This window comes from Myotis yumanensis, unplaced genomic scaffold (assembly GCF_028538775.1).
Source record: "Myotis yumanensis isolate MYYU_CA2020_CCGP unplaced genomic scaffold, mMyoYum1.0.hap1 SCAF_6, whole genome shotgun sequence".
Taxonomy (NCBI): domain Eukaryota; kingdom Metazoa; phylum Chordata; class Mammalia; order Chiroptera; family Vespertilionidae; genus Myotis; species Myotis yumanensis.
Window position 1 is genome coordinate 46098238 of NW_027223757.1, and position 12406 is coordinate 46110643.

The 12406-nt window shown below is 39.9% G+C and overlaps 1 protein-coding gene across 1 annotated transcript in view; it reads left to right on the top strand.

Annotated features, from left to right (window-relative positions):
* Nucleotides 1–9331: 9331 nt before the first annotated feature.
* MMS22L (MMS22 like, DNA repair protein) overlaps nucleotides 9332–12406 on the top strand; it is a 108149-nt gene continuing 105074 nt past the window's right edge. The window contains exons 1-3 of the mRNA XM_070418048.1: nucleotides 9332–9405; nucleotides 9954–10132; nucleotides 11565–11690. Of these exons, the coding sequence (XP_070274149.1) occupies nucleotides 9969–10132; nucleotides 11565–11690 (290 nt within the window). The 5' untranslated portion in view covers nucleotides 9332–9405; nucleotides 9954–9968. The remainder of the gene's footprint in view (nucleotides 9406–9953; nucleotides 10133–11564; nucleotides 11691–12406) is intronic.

Here is a 12406-nt window from a genome sequence, read left to right on the forward strand (position 1 = left end):
AAAAAAAGAATATAGAGTGTGGCTGGGCTGGCGTGCTTGGCTTAATAGTTTAGTGTTGACCTGTGAACCGGGAGGTCACGGTTTGATACCTGGTCAGGACACATGCCTGGGTGGGTTGTGGGCTCCATCCCTAGAGTGGGGCGTGCGGGAGGGAGCCAATTGATGATTCTCTCTCATCATTGTTGTTTCTGTCTCTCCCTCTCCCTCCCTCTCTGAAATCAATAAAAATAGAAAATAAAAAAAGAATAGAGAGTGTGAGAAGAACTGAAAGAAGGCCAGCATGGCTGATAATTTGTGAAAGTGATGGAGTGGTACAAGGTAAGATTTTGGACATAGGAAGGGGTCAAATCTCGAATGTGAGAGGTTTAGATTTTACTCTTAAGTACAGTAGGAAGCCACTGAAGGATTTTAAGCAACAAAGAGATTTGATCCAATTTGGGCCTCCCCTTCGAAGCTGCGAATGACTGCCCCCTAGGGTGTAACTTCCAGTGGTGCTTGTCTAGTCTCTGTGTTGATGTCACCTGAGCCCTCCAGGCAGTTTTCTTGGACAAGCCTCCTTTTAAGACACCTCAGGTCTGGCTCCCTTCATCTGGATCCACACTGTTTATTCACCACAGTGCCTGTATAGCTAACTCTCTCCACAGAAAATATCTTGAGCTAAACAAAAAATTACCAACGTTTTAGAAATAAGGCTAAGGATCTATAAGGTGAATAGGCACCAGAAAAAGGGAGAACCAGGTAATGAAAGAAAAAGAAGTTGTCTCTAGAAGCAGAGCAGGAAGCACTACACTGTTTTATCAGTGGGGTGAAATCTTTCTCCCTGGAGGAAGCTGCTTCTAAGATATAGGCAGCTATATCCCAGTTCTTTTGCTGTGACACATTAAAGGTGATGACATATTACTTATTACTTATAAAAATGTAAAAGAGAATAGTTGATTTTTCCTGGAAATGTAGATATTATTCACGAGTGGCAATCAAGGTGTCAGCCACAGCTACAAGAGTTTAGCCATCTTTGAAGCTAGGAGGCAGGCAGTCCACACAAGGCTACCCTCACTTCTGACTCCAATTGCAGGTTTGGGGGTTTTTAAAACTGCCTTCAGTTTTGATAATTTGCCTTAAAGATTCATAAAACTTATTGAAAGATATTATACTCATAATTATGGTTTATTAGAGGTAAAGGAAACAGACTCAAATTAGCCAAGGAAAATATGCTAGGGTAGAGTTTGAGGAAGTAGCAAATGTGGAGCTTCCATTGTCTTTTCCCAGAGGAGCCAGGTCACTTTACTTTCCTAGTGTCAACTATAACAATATGCATGGAGAACCACCAACCAGGGAAACCTGCTCAAGCCTCAGTATTCAGAGTTTGTTTTTTTTAGTTTCGTGGGTTTTTTAAAATATATTTTTATTGATTTCAGAGAGGAAGGGAGAGAGAGATAGAAATATCAATGATGAGAGAGAATCACTGATCAGCTGCTTCCTGCATAACCCACACTGGGGATGAAGCCTGCAACCCGGGCATGTGGCCTGACCTGGAATCGAACTGTGACCTCCTGGTTCATAGGTCGATGCTCAACCACTGAGCCATGCTGGGTGGGCCCAGAGTTTTTATTAGGGTTCCATATCTAAGCATGATCCAGTGACTACCCACATGGTTGATCTCAATCCCCAGGTTGACTAATAAATACCACATGACCCAAAGGCTCACCCTAAATTACAATGTTGGTCTTTTGAATGTGACCAGTTCCACCCTACACCATATTGTCAGACTATTCGTGTGACCCAAGGTCCCCAAGCAAAAAAGGACACTCTTATCAGATATAACATTACAAAGGTTACTTAGAGATTACTTCCCAAAAACCAAGGGCAAAGGTCAGACCCATTTTTTTTTTTTTTTTTTTTTTGACCAGGTTAAATTCTACATATCTATCACGGCTTTGTCATTTCAAGGCTCTACTGGGGATAATCCACTTCCCAAACTCACTCCAGAGGTTGTCAGCAGAATTTAGTTCCTTGTGGACTCTTGAACTGAGGGCCACAGTTCCTCTCTGGCTGTTGGCCAGTCTGCCCTCAGTTTTTGCCACATGGTTTTCTCTAAAATGGCAATTTATTTCTCAAAGTGAACAAGTGAAGAAGGCAAGTGAGAGTGCTAACAAGATGGAACTCACAGTATTTTGTAACCTAATCATGGAAGTGATATGCCATCACCTTTTTCTTTATTCTACTCAGTAGTAGTAAGTCATTAGGGTTTTAACCCACACTCAAGAAGAGGTTTCACAAGGGCATGAATACAAAGTGGCAAAATGATTGGGAATCATGTTAGAAGCTGCCAACCACAGTAAGCTTAGGGAAAGAAGACAGGAGATAGGGGGAGGTTAATGGTAAAAATAAGAGGGGTAATCAATGAATCAATTTACCAGAGGTAGATGGATATGTAATGAGAACACATGCAGGAGGGGAAGATGCTAAACATACCAAAAAAAGAATGAGGATTAATAATGGAATTTTCTTAGGTTCAGTGTATTATATTACATTGTTAATTACCCATACCCTGAACAGCTACATGAAAATTCCTTTTACTATATAGGAACGGTGCTCCTTCTCAACTAACTCAACCTCACCATTGCTACTGAAGTAGTTATTTGAGTCATGATATCTGTGCAGAGAGTAGTATTTGGAACATTAGGATTTCATTATCTGTTGCTCAAAATCAGTGTAATAAAATAATGTGGGTTAAAAGAAAGTTAACTGAAGGAATTGTATATACACTTGCAATAGATATCTCATAGATACAACCTAATATTTTCAATATTGGGGCTAAAAATCATAAGTGAGTTTAACTATCTCAGTGTATCCTCAATGATGTCCAATTATACAAAAAGATAATTAGAATTGGATTTATTATTGGTCAGATTTTACTAAAATGCTGAATCCAATTCTGGGCTTATGAGCAATTACTCTAAGAGGTAAAGTGATCATTGGTTTCATTTATGGTAAGAAGAAATAGTCTTAAACCTTAAATAAGATCTCAATTAAAATGATGATAAAGTTCCTGAAATTGAGGATTTCAATCTTTGGGTTATATTATATTTAGTTGAGTTTATAAAAAATTTCCCTACTCAAAGCATGACATTCATATTAAATTGTTTGATTTTCAGCCTGATAAGATAATACTAGATTATCAAAAAGATGGTTTGTGAATACATTTTTAAAAATCCTTATTGTTGAAAGTATTAACTAAGTCCCCCTTTTTCCCCCACTGACCTCTTCTAGCCTGGCCCTGCCCCCACCCCAGGCCTTCACCACCCTGTTGTCTTTTTCTTGGGTTATGCACATATATATATACAAGTTCTTCTGTTGAATACATTTTCCTAAGTCAGAATAGGTTCACCAATATTAGAGCATTCAAATTCTATCCTATGTTCTGCCCTCCTGAATTCAGTTGGAGAAAATCACAAGCTATGCTAACTGAACTCTTAATATATATTATTTTGAAAATCACAAGTCTCAAATAATCATTCAACAGTCCCAAACATTCCTACTACACTTTCCTAGTAAATGCACTTTTCTATTGCCAATATGACACATCTCTTCTCTCCTCAAATCTCTAACAATCACTCTTTCTTCTCATTTCCAGTTGATTTATCACAGAGAAATAGGTGAAATAAAACAAAAACTACCTCAACTTCCAACCACTCAGTTCACCAACTTAAATTATCTTTATCTACATAATTTTCACTCTTCCTGTTACTGAAAATTTGTCCTTGATCCTATTAAAGGGCAATATATTATCTGTGTAGTGTATAGAATTCCCTCTTGTTCTAAGACCTGCAGTCCTGCAATCACTCACCTTCTCTTCAGTATCATCATTTCGCTTTATAATTTATTTATATACTAGAGGCCCGGTGCACAAAATTCATGCACGGGGAGAGGGGGCCCCTCAGCCCAGCCTGCACCCTCTCTAATCCGGGACTCCTCGGGGGATGTCCAACATCCCTCTCACAATCCTGGACCACTGGCTCCTAATTGCTCACCTGCCTGCCTGCCTGATTGTCCCTAACTAACCCCTGCTGCCAGCCAGGTCGCCCCCAACTGCCCCCCTCTGCCGGCCTGCTTGCCCCTAATTGCCCCCCCCCACTGGTCAGGTCGCCTCCAACTGCCCCCCCCCCCCCCCGGCTGGCCTGGTCACCCTCGGCGACCCCCCCCACCAGCCTGGTCACCCCATGCAGCCTGCTGTTCAGTCATTTGGTTGTCCCTCACTACCCCCCCTTACTGGCCTGGTCGCCCCACGCAGCCTACTTGTTCAGTCGTTTGGTTGTCCTTCACTAACCCCACTGCCAGCCTGGTCGTGGGCAGCCATCTTGTGAGGGTGTGAGGATTAATTTGCATATTACCTCTTTATTATATAGGATTTATTCCTTTTATAACTGCCATAACTTCAAACACATGCTCTAATATTCCCTGTCTTCAAAACATCATCTCTTGATCCCCACATCTCACTACTGCCATAATTTTTTGTTTTGTATTAAATAAAATTCCTGGGTAAAGTTTCTATATTTGCTGACTCACCTCCCATTTTCAATCCAATCCATTCCAACCTAACATTTTCCCCCAATACACAACAGAAATGGCTTTTATCAACATTAGTAATGATCTACATCTGGCCAAATTCAATGGTCAATTTGTTTTATTATTCCACTTATCTGCAACATTTGATACTGATTATCCATTCTTTCAGGAAACACGTCTCTTTTTAGAATATGAAAATATATATATATATATATATATTTATATTGATTTCAGAGAGGAAAGGAGAGGGAGATAGAGAAACATCAATGATGAGAGAGAATCATCGATTGGCTGCCTCCTACACAACCCCTACCAGGGACTGAGCCTGAAACCCAGGCATGTGCTCTTGACCGGAATCGAACCCTGGACCCTTCAGTTCACAGGCCAACACTCTATCTACTGAGCCAAACTGGCTAAGGCATGAAACACATCTCTTGACCTTCATGACAGACATTACAAAACAGTACACACACTTTAGTTTTCTCCTGAATACTGACCTTACTTCTTGCCTTTCTTTGCTGGCATATCCCTGTTTACTAATCCTCTGAATATTTAAGTTTCATAGTTTAGCTCTTACCTAGATTTATAATTTATATTTCAGGTTCATAATTTATATTGATTTCAGTTTTGTAAATAGTGTGACGTAAAGGGCAAACTTCGTATTTTAGTGTATCAGTATCCAATAGTCCTAGCATCATTTGTTGAAAAGACTATATTTTTCATCACTGAATATCTTTGCCAAAAATCAATTGACCATATATGTACAGGGATCTGTCTGTTCCTGGACTCTCTACTCTGTTCCATTGACTACATGTGTCCTTGACCAATACTACAATGCTTTGATCATTGTAGCTTTAGAAAAAGTCAGGAGATCAGGTACTTCTAATCTTCCAACACTGCTCTTATTCAAAATTGTTTTGGTTATTCTAGGTCCTTTGCATTTCCATTTAAATTTCTGAAAACATTTGTGAATTTCTACAAAATAATCCCATTGATTGGCATTCCATTGAACTTCTGGATAAATTTCAGAATAAATCTTAATAATATTGAGTCTTCCAATTCGTCATCATGCTACATCTTTCTATTTAATTTTTTAAAATTTTCCTGAGCAATATTTTGTAACCCTCAATATATTGTGTCTATTTTGTTAAATTTATCTCTTAAGTATTTTTGATGCCATTAAGAATGGTATTGCTTTTTAATTACAATTTTAAATGTTCATTACTTGTCTAGAAACATATAATTATTTTTTATATTGACATTGAACCCTGCCACCTGTTGAACTCATTATTAGTTCTCTAGAAACTGTTTTCATAGATTTTTAAAGATGTTCTACATAAATGATTATATCACCTCAGAAAAATAACAGCTTTACTTCTTCCTTTCCAACCTATATTACTTTTATTTCTTTCTCATACCATATTGTATTGGTTAGTTTCCTCCTGTACAATGTTGACTGGAAGTAGAAAAAGCAGACATCCTTGCCTTGTTCTCAATATTAGGAAGAAGGCATTCATTTTCATATTAATAAACTTGGCATAGTTGCCATTTATCAGGTTAGGGACATTTTCTTCTATTCATAGTTTGCCAAGAATGAAGGCTGAACTTTTTAAAGTGATTTTATGCATATTGAAATGATAATGTGGTTTTCCTTTTACAGTACTGAAATAATGAACGACCCTGATTGTGCTTTGAAATTTGTACTAACCTTGTATTCCCAAGATGAACCTAATTTTCTTAGAATATGTCATCCTTTTTATGTATTGCTATATTTTGCTTGGTAAAAATTTTGCCTCTATGTTTGCATGTCATATTGGATTGTAATTTCTTTTCTTGTCTTTGTCAAGCTTTGCAATCAATTTAATGTGTGAGTGTGTATTTTATGAGAAACAGAAGTTTTTAACTAAAAATTAAAATTCCTAAGATGAATCTAGGCTACTCAAATTATCTTTTTTTCCTTTGGCAGTTGTCTTTCAAGGAATTTGTCCATTTCATTGGCATAAAATTTTTCTTAATATCATTATCATTTTAATGTTTGTAGAATCTACAGTGATGGTACCTCTTTAATTCCTGATATTAGTAATTTATGTCTCCCCTCTTTTTTATCTTGATCAGTTTGGATAGAGGGTTTTATCAATTACATTAATCTTTTCAAAGAACCAACTTATGGTTTCATTTATTTCTCCTATTTTTCTTGTTTCATCCCATTTATGTCTACTCTTTATTATTTCCTTCATTTTGCTTGCTTTGATTTTATTTTGCTGTTTTATTTCTAGTTTGTTTGAAAGTTTAAATTATTATTATTTTTTAAAATATAATTTTATTGATTTCAGAAAGGAAGGGAGAGGAAGAAAGAGATAGAAACATCAATGATGAGAGAGAATCATTGATTGGTTGCCTCCTGCACAACCCCCACTGGGGATAATGCCTGCAACCTGGTATGTGCCCTGACCAGGAATTGAATCATGACCTCCTGGTTCATAGGTCGACGCTCAACCACTGAGCCACATCAGCCGGGCTAGAAGTTTAAATTATTGAATTGAGTTATTTTTTTCTCTAATGTAAGCAGTTAATGTTATAAATGTTAATGATTTTATTTTCATTCAATTCAATATATTTTCTAATTTTCCTAGTGATTTCTTCCTTGAATTAGAAGTGTTACTTAATTTCCATATATTTAGAGCTTTTTCAGGTACCTATTACTTATTTCTAGTTTAATTCCATTGTGGTCAAACATTATACCTTGTATGGTTCCTATCCTTTTAAAGTCGATGAACTTTGTATTATCACTCTGAATATTGTTTATTTTAGTGAATGTTTCATGTGTACTTGTGAAGAGCATATTCTGCTAATTATTGGGTTGAGTCACCTGTAACTGTCAAGCAGGTAAATTGGTTGGTAGTGCTGTTCAAGTCTTCTTGAATCTATACTAATTTTCTGTTTACTTGTTCCATTACTTACAGACAAGAATGCTGAAATCCTAATCATAATCATTAATTTGAGTATTTCTTCTATAAGTAATAGTATTTTTCCCTTTCTGTATGCTGATGTTCTATTACTGGATATGTACATATTTAGTATTATGTCTTCTTGATATAACTGACCCCTTTCTGTCAGATTCTCACTGTACCCTTCTTTAGTCTGGACTCTAACCCATGAGGCTGAACTTTATAGATTACATCCTTGCCCTCTATTTTTAGTTCAATTTTGGCCAATGAAAGACACCAGGGGGACACTGGAGTGTGCAGGGAGAGGTTTGGGTACTTAATCCTTTCAGTTCCTCCCTTCGGGCTAGCAGGTTGGCAGTGGGAATGTTTCTCTATGAAGGCACCGTAGGAAGCTATCAGCTAGGTGGTCGTCTCTTACAGCAATAAATCCTCCTTGGGCTTTGGTAATCCCTTCTTCCCTGGCCCCTTGGACTAAGGGTCATAATGATTCTCTGATTAGTTCTGGTTACTTCACCATCACTTTTAGTTTTTGGGTAACTCTGTCCACACCTTTTAAATGGCTCCTTCAATCACCACTCTCCAGTATGCCATCTGTTACCTGCTAGGGATTCTTACTGATGTAACATGTTATACTACTTGCTTATTTATAGAGAGTTTATTTGGTTTTTTCCATTTAACTCACTGGTTCAACTAAGTGTATCATTCAACATCAGGCACTTGAAGAAGGGGAAAAAAAAGGTCTATCAGATAGACTCTATCTGGATGTTTTGAATGGAAGAAGTAATAATGACTATGCTGACCCAGTTCTCCTAAACTCAGGGCCACGGCCCAATATTCGCCTACTTAGGCACTATTTCCTAGGACCTAGGACCTAGGCTTTGTTGTAGAAGACACCATGTGTCACGCTAGTGATTCCCATGGCCATAAGCAAGCTTGGGCTACAGTGGTCCCCCCAAAAGCATGTCTCATGGTACATTAGATGAGCATAACAGACCCATCACAGCGGCCCTAGGTTGTAATCAGAATAGAGATCATGCTGTGTTTTTCCCCACGTTATCCCACTTGTCAGAAAATTTACAGTATTTGGTTTGAACAGAGGAGAGAGTTATGGTAGGTTCCCTATGCAGGAATTGAACGCAAGACAAACTGTATTGTGGAGGAATGTGCACTGGGGAATACTCAAATTATAGCAGCACATATGAATGAGAAATTCTCATGTTTTTCTGGACTCTGTAGGCAGTGATGTGCTGAAATGTGTCATCTCTGACTTAGACTGAAAAGCCTTCTGAGGAGATTTTACAGAACACTTAAAATGTTGCGATTACGTTCAACAACTTAAACTTGTCCCGATTTGTTGCAAAAAAAAAAAAAAAGTGGAGCAACAGTTTTCATACCAGTGTTTCCATAGGCTGGATTAGCCTCATTCTTGCACTTGCCTGGTTCCCAATCCAGGAGCCACAGGCACCCGCTTCGGATTCATTGGAACAACAGCGCTTTTCACGAACTCCACCGGGAAGACAGCCGCTGTCCCCAGGCAGGGATCACCTCGGCGCTGGATCGCGTTTGTTGCTGTGTGAGGCCCCGCCTTCCGGACCAACGCACCAATTAAACGAAAGTCGGGGGGGGGGGGGGGGGGGGGGGACGAGAAAGAGAAGGCGAAAAGCCGCACCGAATGCTAGGCTGGAAGACTCTCGCGAGAACTCGCAAGTGCCGGCGGTTCCCGCGGAGACCTCGCGAGCGGACCTCGGGGGCGGGCTCAGCCGTGGCCCCGCCCTCCGGAGCGCGCGCGCGGCGTGGCGGGAATTTCACTTGTTTGGGATTTGGACCGCACGGAGTCTGGGGCTGTGCTTGGGGCCGCCGGGCGGATCTCGGGGAGTGGAAGTGTGAGTAGGTACGACGAGCACCGGAGAGGGGGTGCCCCGGTGCGCAGGACTGTGGCTCCTCTCGCCAGGCTCCTCCGTGTCGATTCGGGGGAAGACTTGCGCCGCGGCTGGGAGGAGGAGGGTTGGCGCGGGGCCCCCGGATCCCCACGCGAATCTGCAGAGGAGTTTCCCCACGACACTGCGGGGCCCCTGGCGCTGGGCGGTTTAATAACGTAGTGAAGGTGCGGGACCAGGCGGGCTCGGGAGGTGGATCTGCATCTGTCCCGCCAGCAAGTCTCTCCTCTGGACCCTGTCCCGGGCTGCGGCAGGGTCAGGCCGGCAGGGTTTTCAGTTCCTATACAGCCAGGCGTGGGTGCTTTCTGCGTACGTCCCGACAGCCTTGGTCTTGGGGAGGCGGTGGGGAGAGTTATTGGGAACGTGGCTTCTCAGTTTTCTTTGTGCCAAGGAGGAGAGCTTTTGGGGGACTTCCTGACGTCACCCGCCCCACCTCCAGGAATGTCCTCGCAACCTCTTTGGAGCCCTCGATGATCATTACAATGAACCTCACATGTTTCAGGACATGAAGTAAGCAATGGATAACTGTTGTGCCGCGTCGACCTACCTGACCGACAGCTTGGAACTGGAGCTGGGAACCGAATGGTGCAAACCCCCTTGCTTTTCTTGCGCTTTTGACAACAGAGGAGGAGGGAAACATTTTTCTGGGGAGTCCTACCTTGCCAGTGGAGCCCTTAAGCGGTAGGTAAAAAATCGGAGGTTGTTTCACCCTCATCAGATTTTTCATTAGTTTGTTAGGAATGTTTTAATTAAGATTTCAGGCAGCTAAACTTTCATGTTCAAACCATCTTTTTGTAAATCGGCTTGGTATATCAGACAGGTGCAAGCTATTAGTTTTGTTGGCTTTCTGGTTCAGCGAATACCTAAAAGATTTTGAAGGTGAAGGAGAACTTTCTTGCTACCTGATGTTCTCTTACTTCACAGCTGCCTCCGTTGGGCATAGGTATGGAGCTGGGTTTTATTTTATTTTTTTAAAAATATATTTTGTTGATTTTTTACAGAGAGGAAGGGAGAGGGATATAGAGTTAGAAACATCGATGAGAGAGAAACATCGATCAGCTGCCTCCTGCGCACCCCCTACTGGGGATGTGCCCACAACCAAGGTACATGCCCTTGACCGGAATCGAACCCAGGACCTTTGAATCCACAGGCTGACGCTCTATCCACTGAGCCAAACCGGCCAGGGCAAGGAGCTGGTTTTTTTTGTTTTGTTTTGTTTTTTTTTTAATATATTTTATTGATTTTTTACAGAGAGGAAGGGAGAGGAATAGAGAATTAGAAACATCGATGAGAGAGAAACATCGATCAGCTGCCTCCTGCACATCCCCCACTGGGGATGTGCCCGCAACCCAGGTACATGCCCTTGACCCGAATCGAACCTGGGACCTTTCAGTCCGCAGGCCGACGCTCTACCCACTGAGCCAAACCGGTTTCGGCAGGAGCTGGGTTTTAATTTTCCTTTTATTTAAAATGAATCCTGAACTTCATGGGCTTTTTGAAATGATGTTTTCTCCTAAAACATGGAATAATATTTTGGAGCTTCTTAATAAGGAGGACATGCACATCTTTTGTTGCCTTGGGCAATTAGTTATACACATATTGTCGTAAAACTGCTGTTATTGAAATATTTTGGGAATGCCTTCTGAGGCAATTTCAGTCAGAAAGAAAGTAATTCTTGTGGTTTTATAGTTGCACTTTGTTTGAGACCTAAAAAGAGATTACCCAGTTTTATTATGCTGTTCTCCAGACAGGGCTCAGAATATCTTTTAGCTGTTTTAAAAATTAAATGTCCCCTCAAAGGATGAATTCTACATCTGAAGGCCAGTATTCAACACAGACCAAAGTATGTTCCTTAGACTTCTTTTTGTGTTTTACACATAAGTTACATTGCTCTTTAGTTATACCTTTTTATTAGTATACAGGACTGGATTTTTAATATAGTTCTAGCTTTCGTATGTCTTTACTAGTATGTATGGTACCAAGGCATATCCTGACTTTATAATATCACTGGCATGTCGTGTATAATAAGGGTTCCTAGAATGTCAAAAAAGACATGCTATGGTATGGGACTTAGTATACTTTTCATGAGATTTAATCATAGCTTTCATTTCAGATTAATTTTGAATCTTGATCCTTTACCAACTAATTTTGAAGAGGATACAGTGGAAATATTTGGCATTCAGTGGGTTACTGAAACAGCATTAGTGAATTCATCTAGAGTGCTATTTCATTTATTCAGGTATGTTTTTTTAAAAAAACTTCCTTGGAGTAGAGATGCTATTGTTCACTTTGTAAGTTACATTGCTGTGTGGTTTCTAATACTGATATTAACAAAAGCACCAGTAGAGTTGTGCTTGTTGTTCACTTGAGTATCTTATTAATAACAAAATTAACAGTAATGTTTTATGGAGTAATGGTTTTAATGAATTGTTTTTTAGTGAAACTATTCTTTTCCAGAATCTTTATTTGACATCCTGTGTTCAAGACAAATATTTAAGGCTCTAAACTACATTATAGTTTTGGAAGAAAACCAAAGGACTTTCATTGCTTAATAGCCATAGTCTTCAATGATTTTGAGAGAATGAACTTAGACTTTCCAAATATGTTTCAATCTGTGTAATAGAAATGTGATTTGGACATTAAAAAATTTTAATGAAAGTTTTCAAACATACCCAAAATGTAGAGAATAGTATAATGAACCTCCACCTACACTCCCTCAGTTACAATAAACATCAAGGTTTCTTCACATTTCCTTCATCTGTCCCTTCCCCTCTTATTTTTTTTGCTGAAGTATTTTTTTTTTCTTTTTTTTTTTAATTAAATCTTTATTGTTCAGATTATTACATTTGTTCCTCTTTTTTCCCCCCATAACTCCCCTCCTTCCAGCTCCCACCCCACCCTCCACCCTCACTCCCCACCCACTGTGTTCATCCATAGGTGCATGATTTTTGTCCA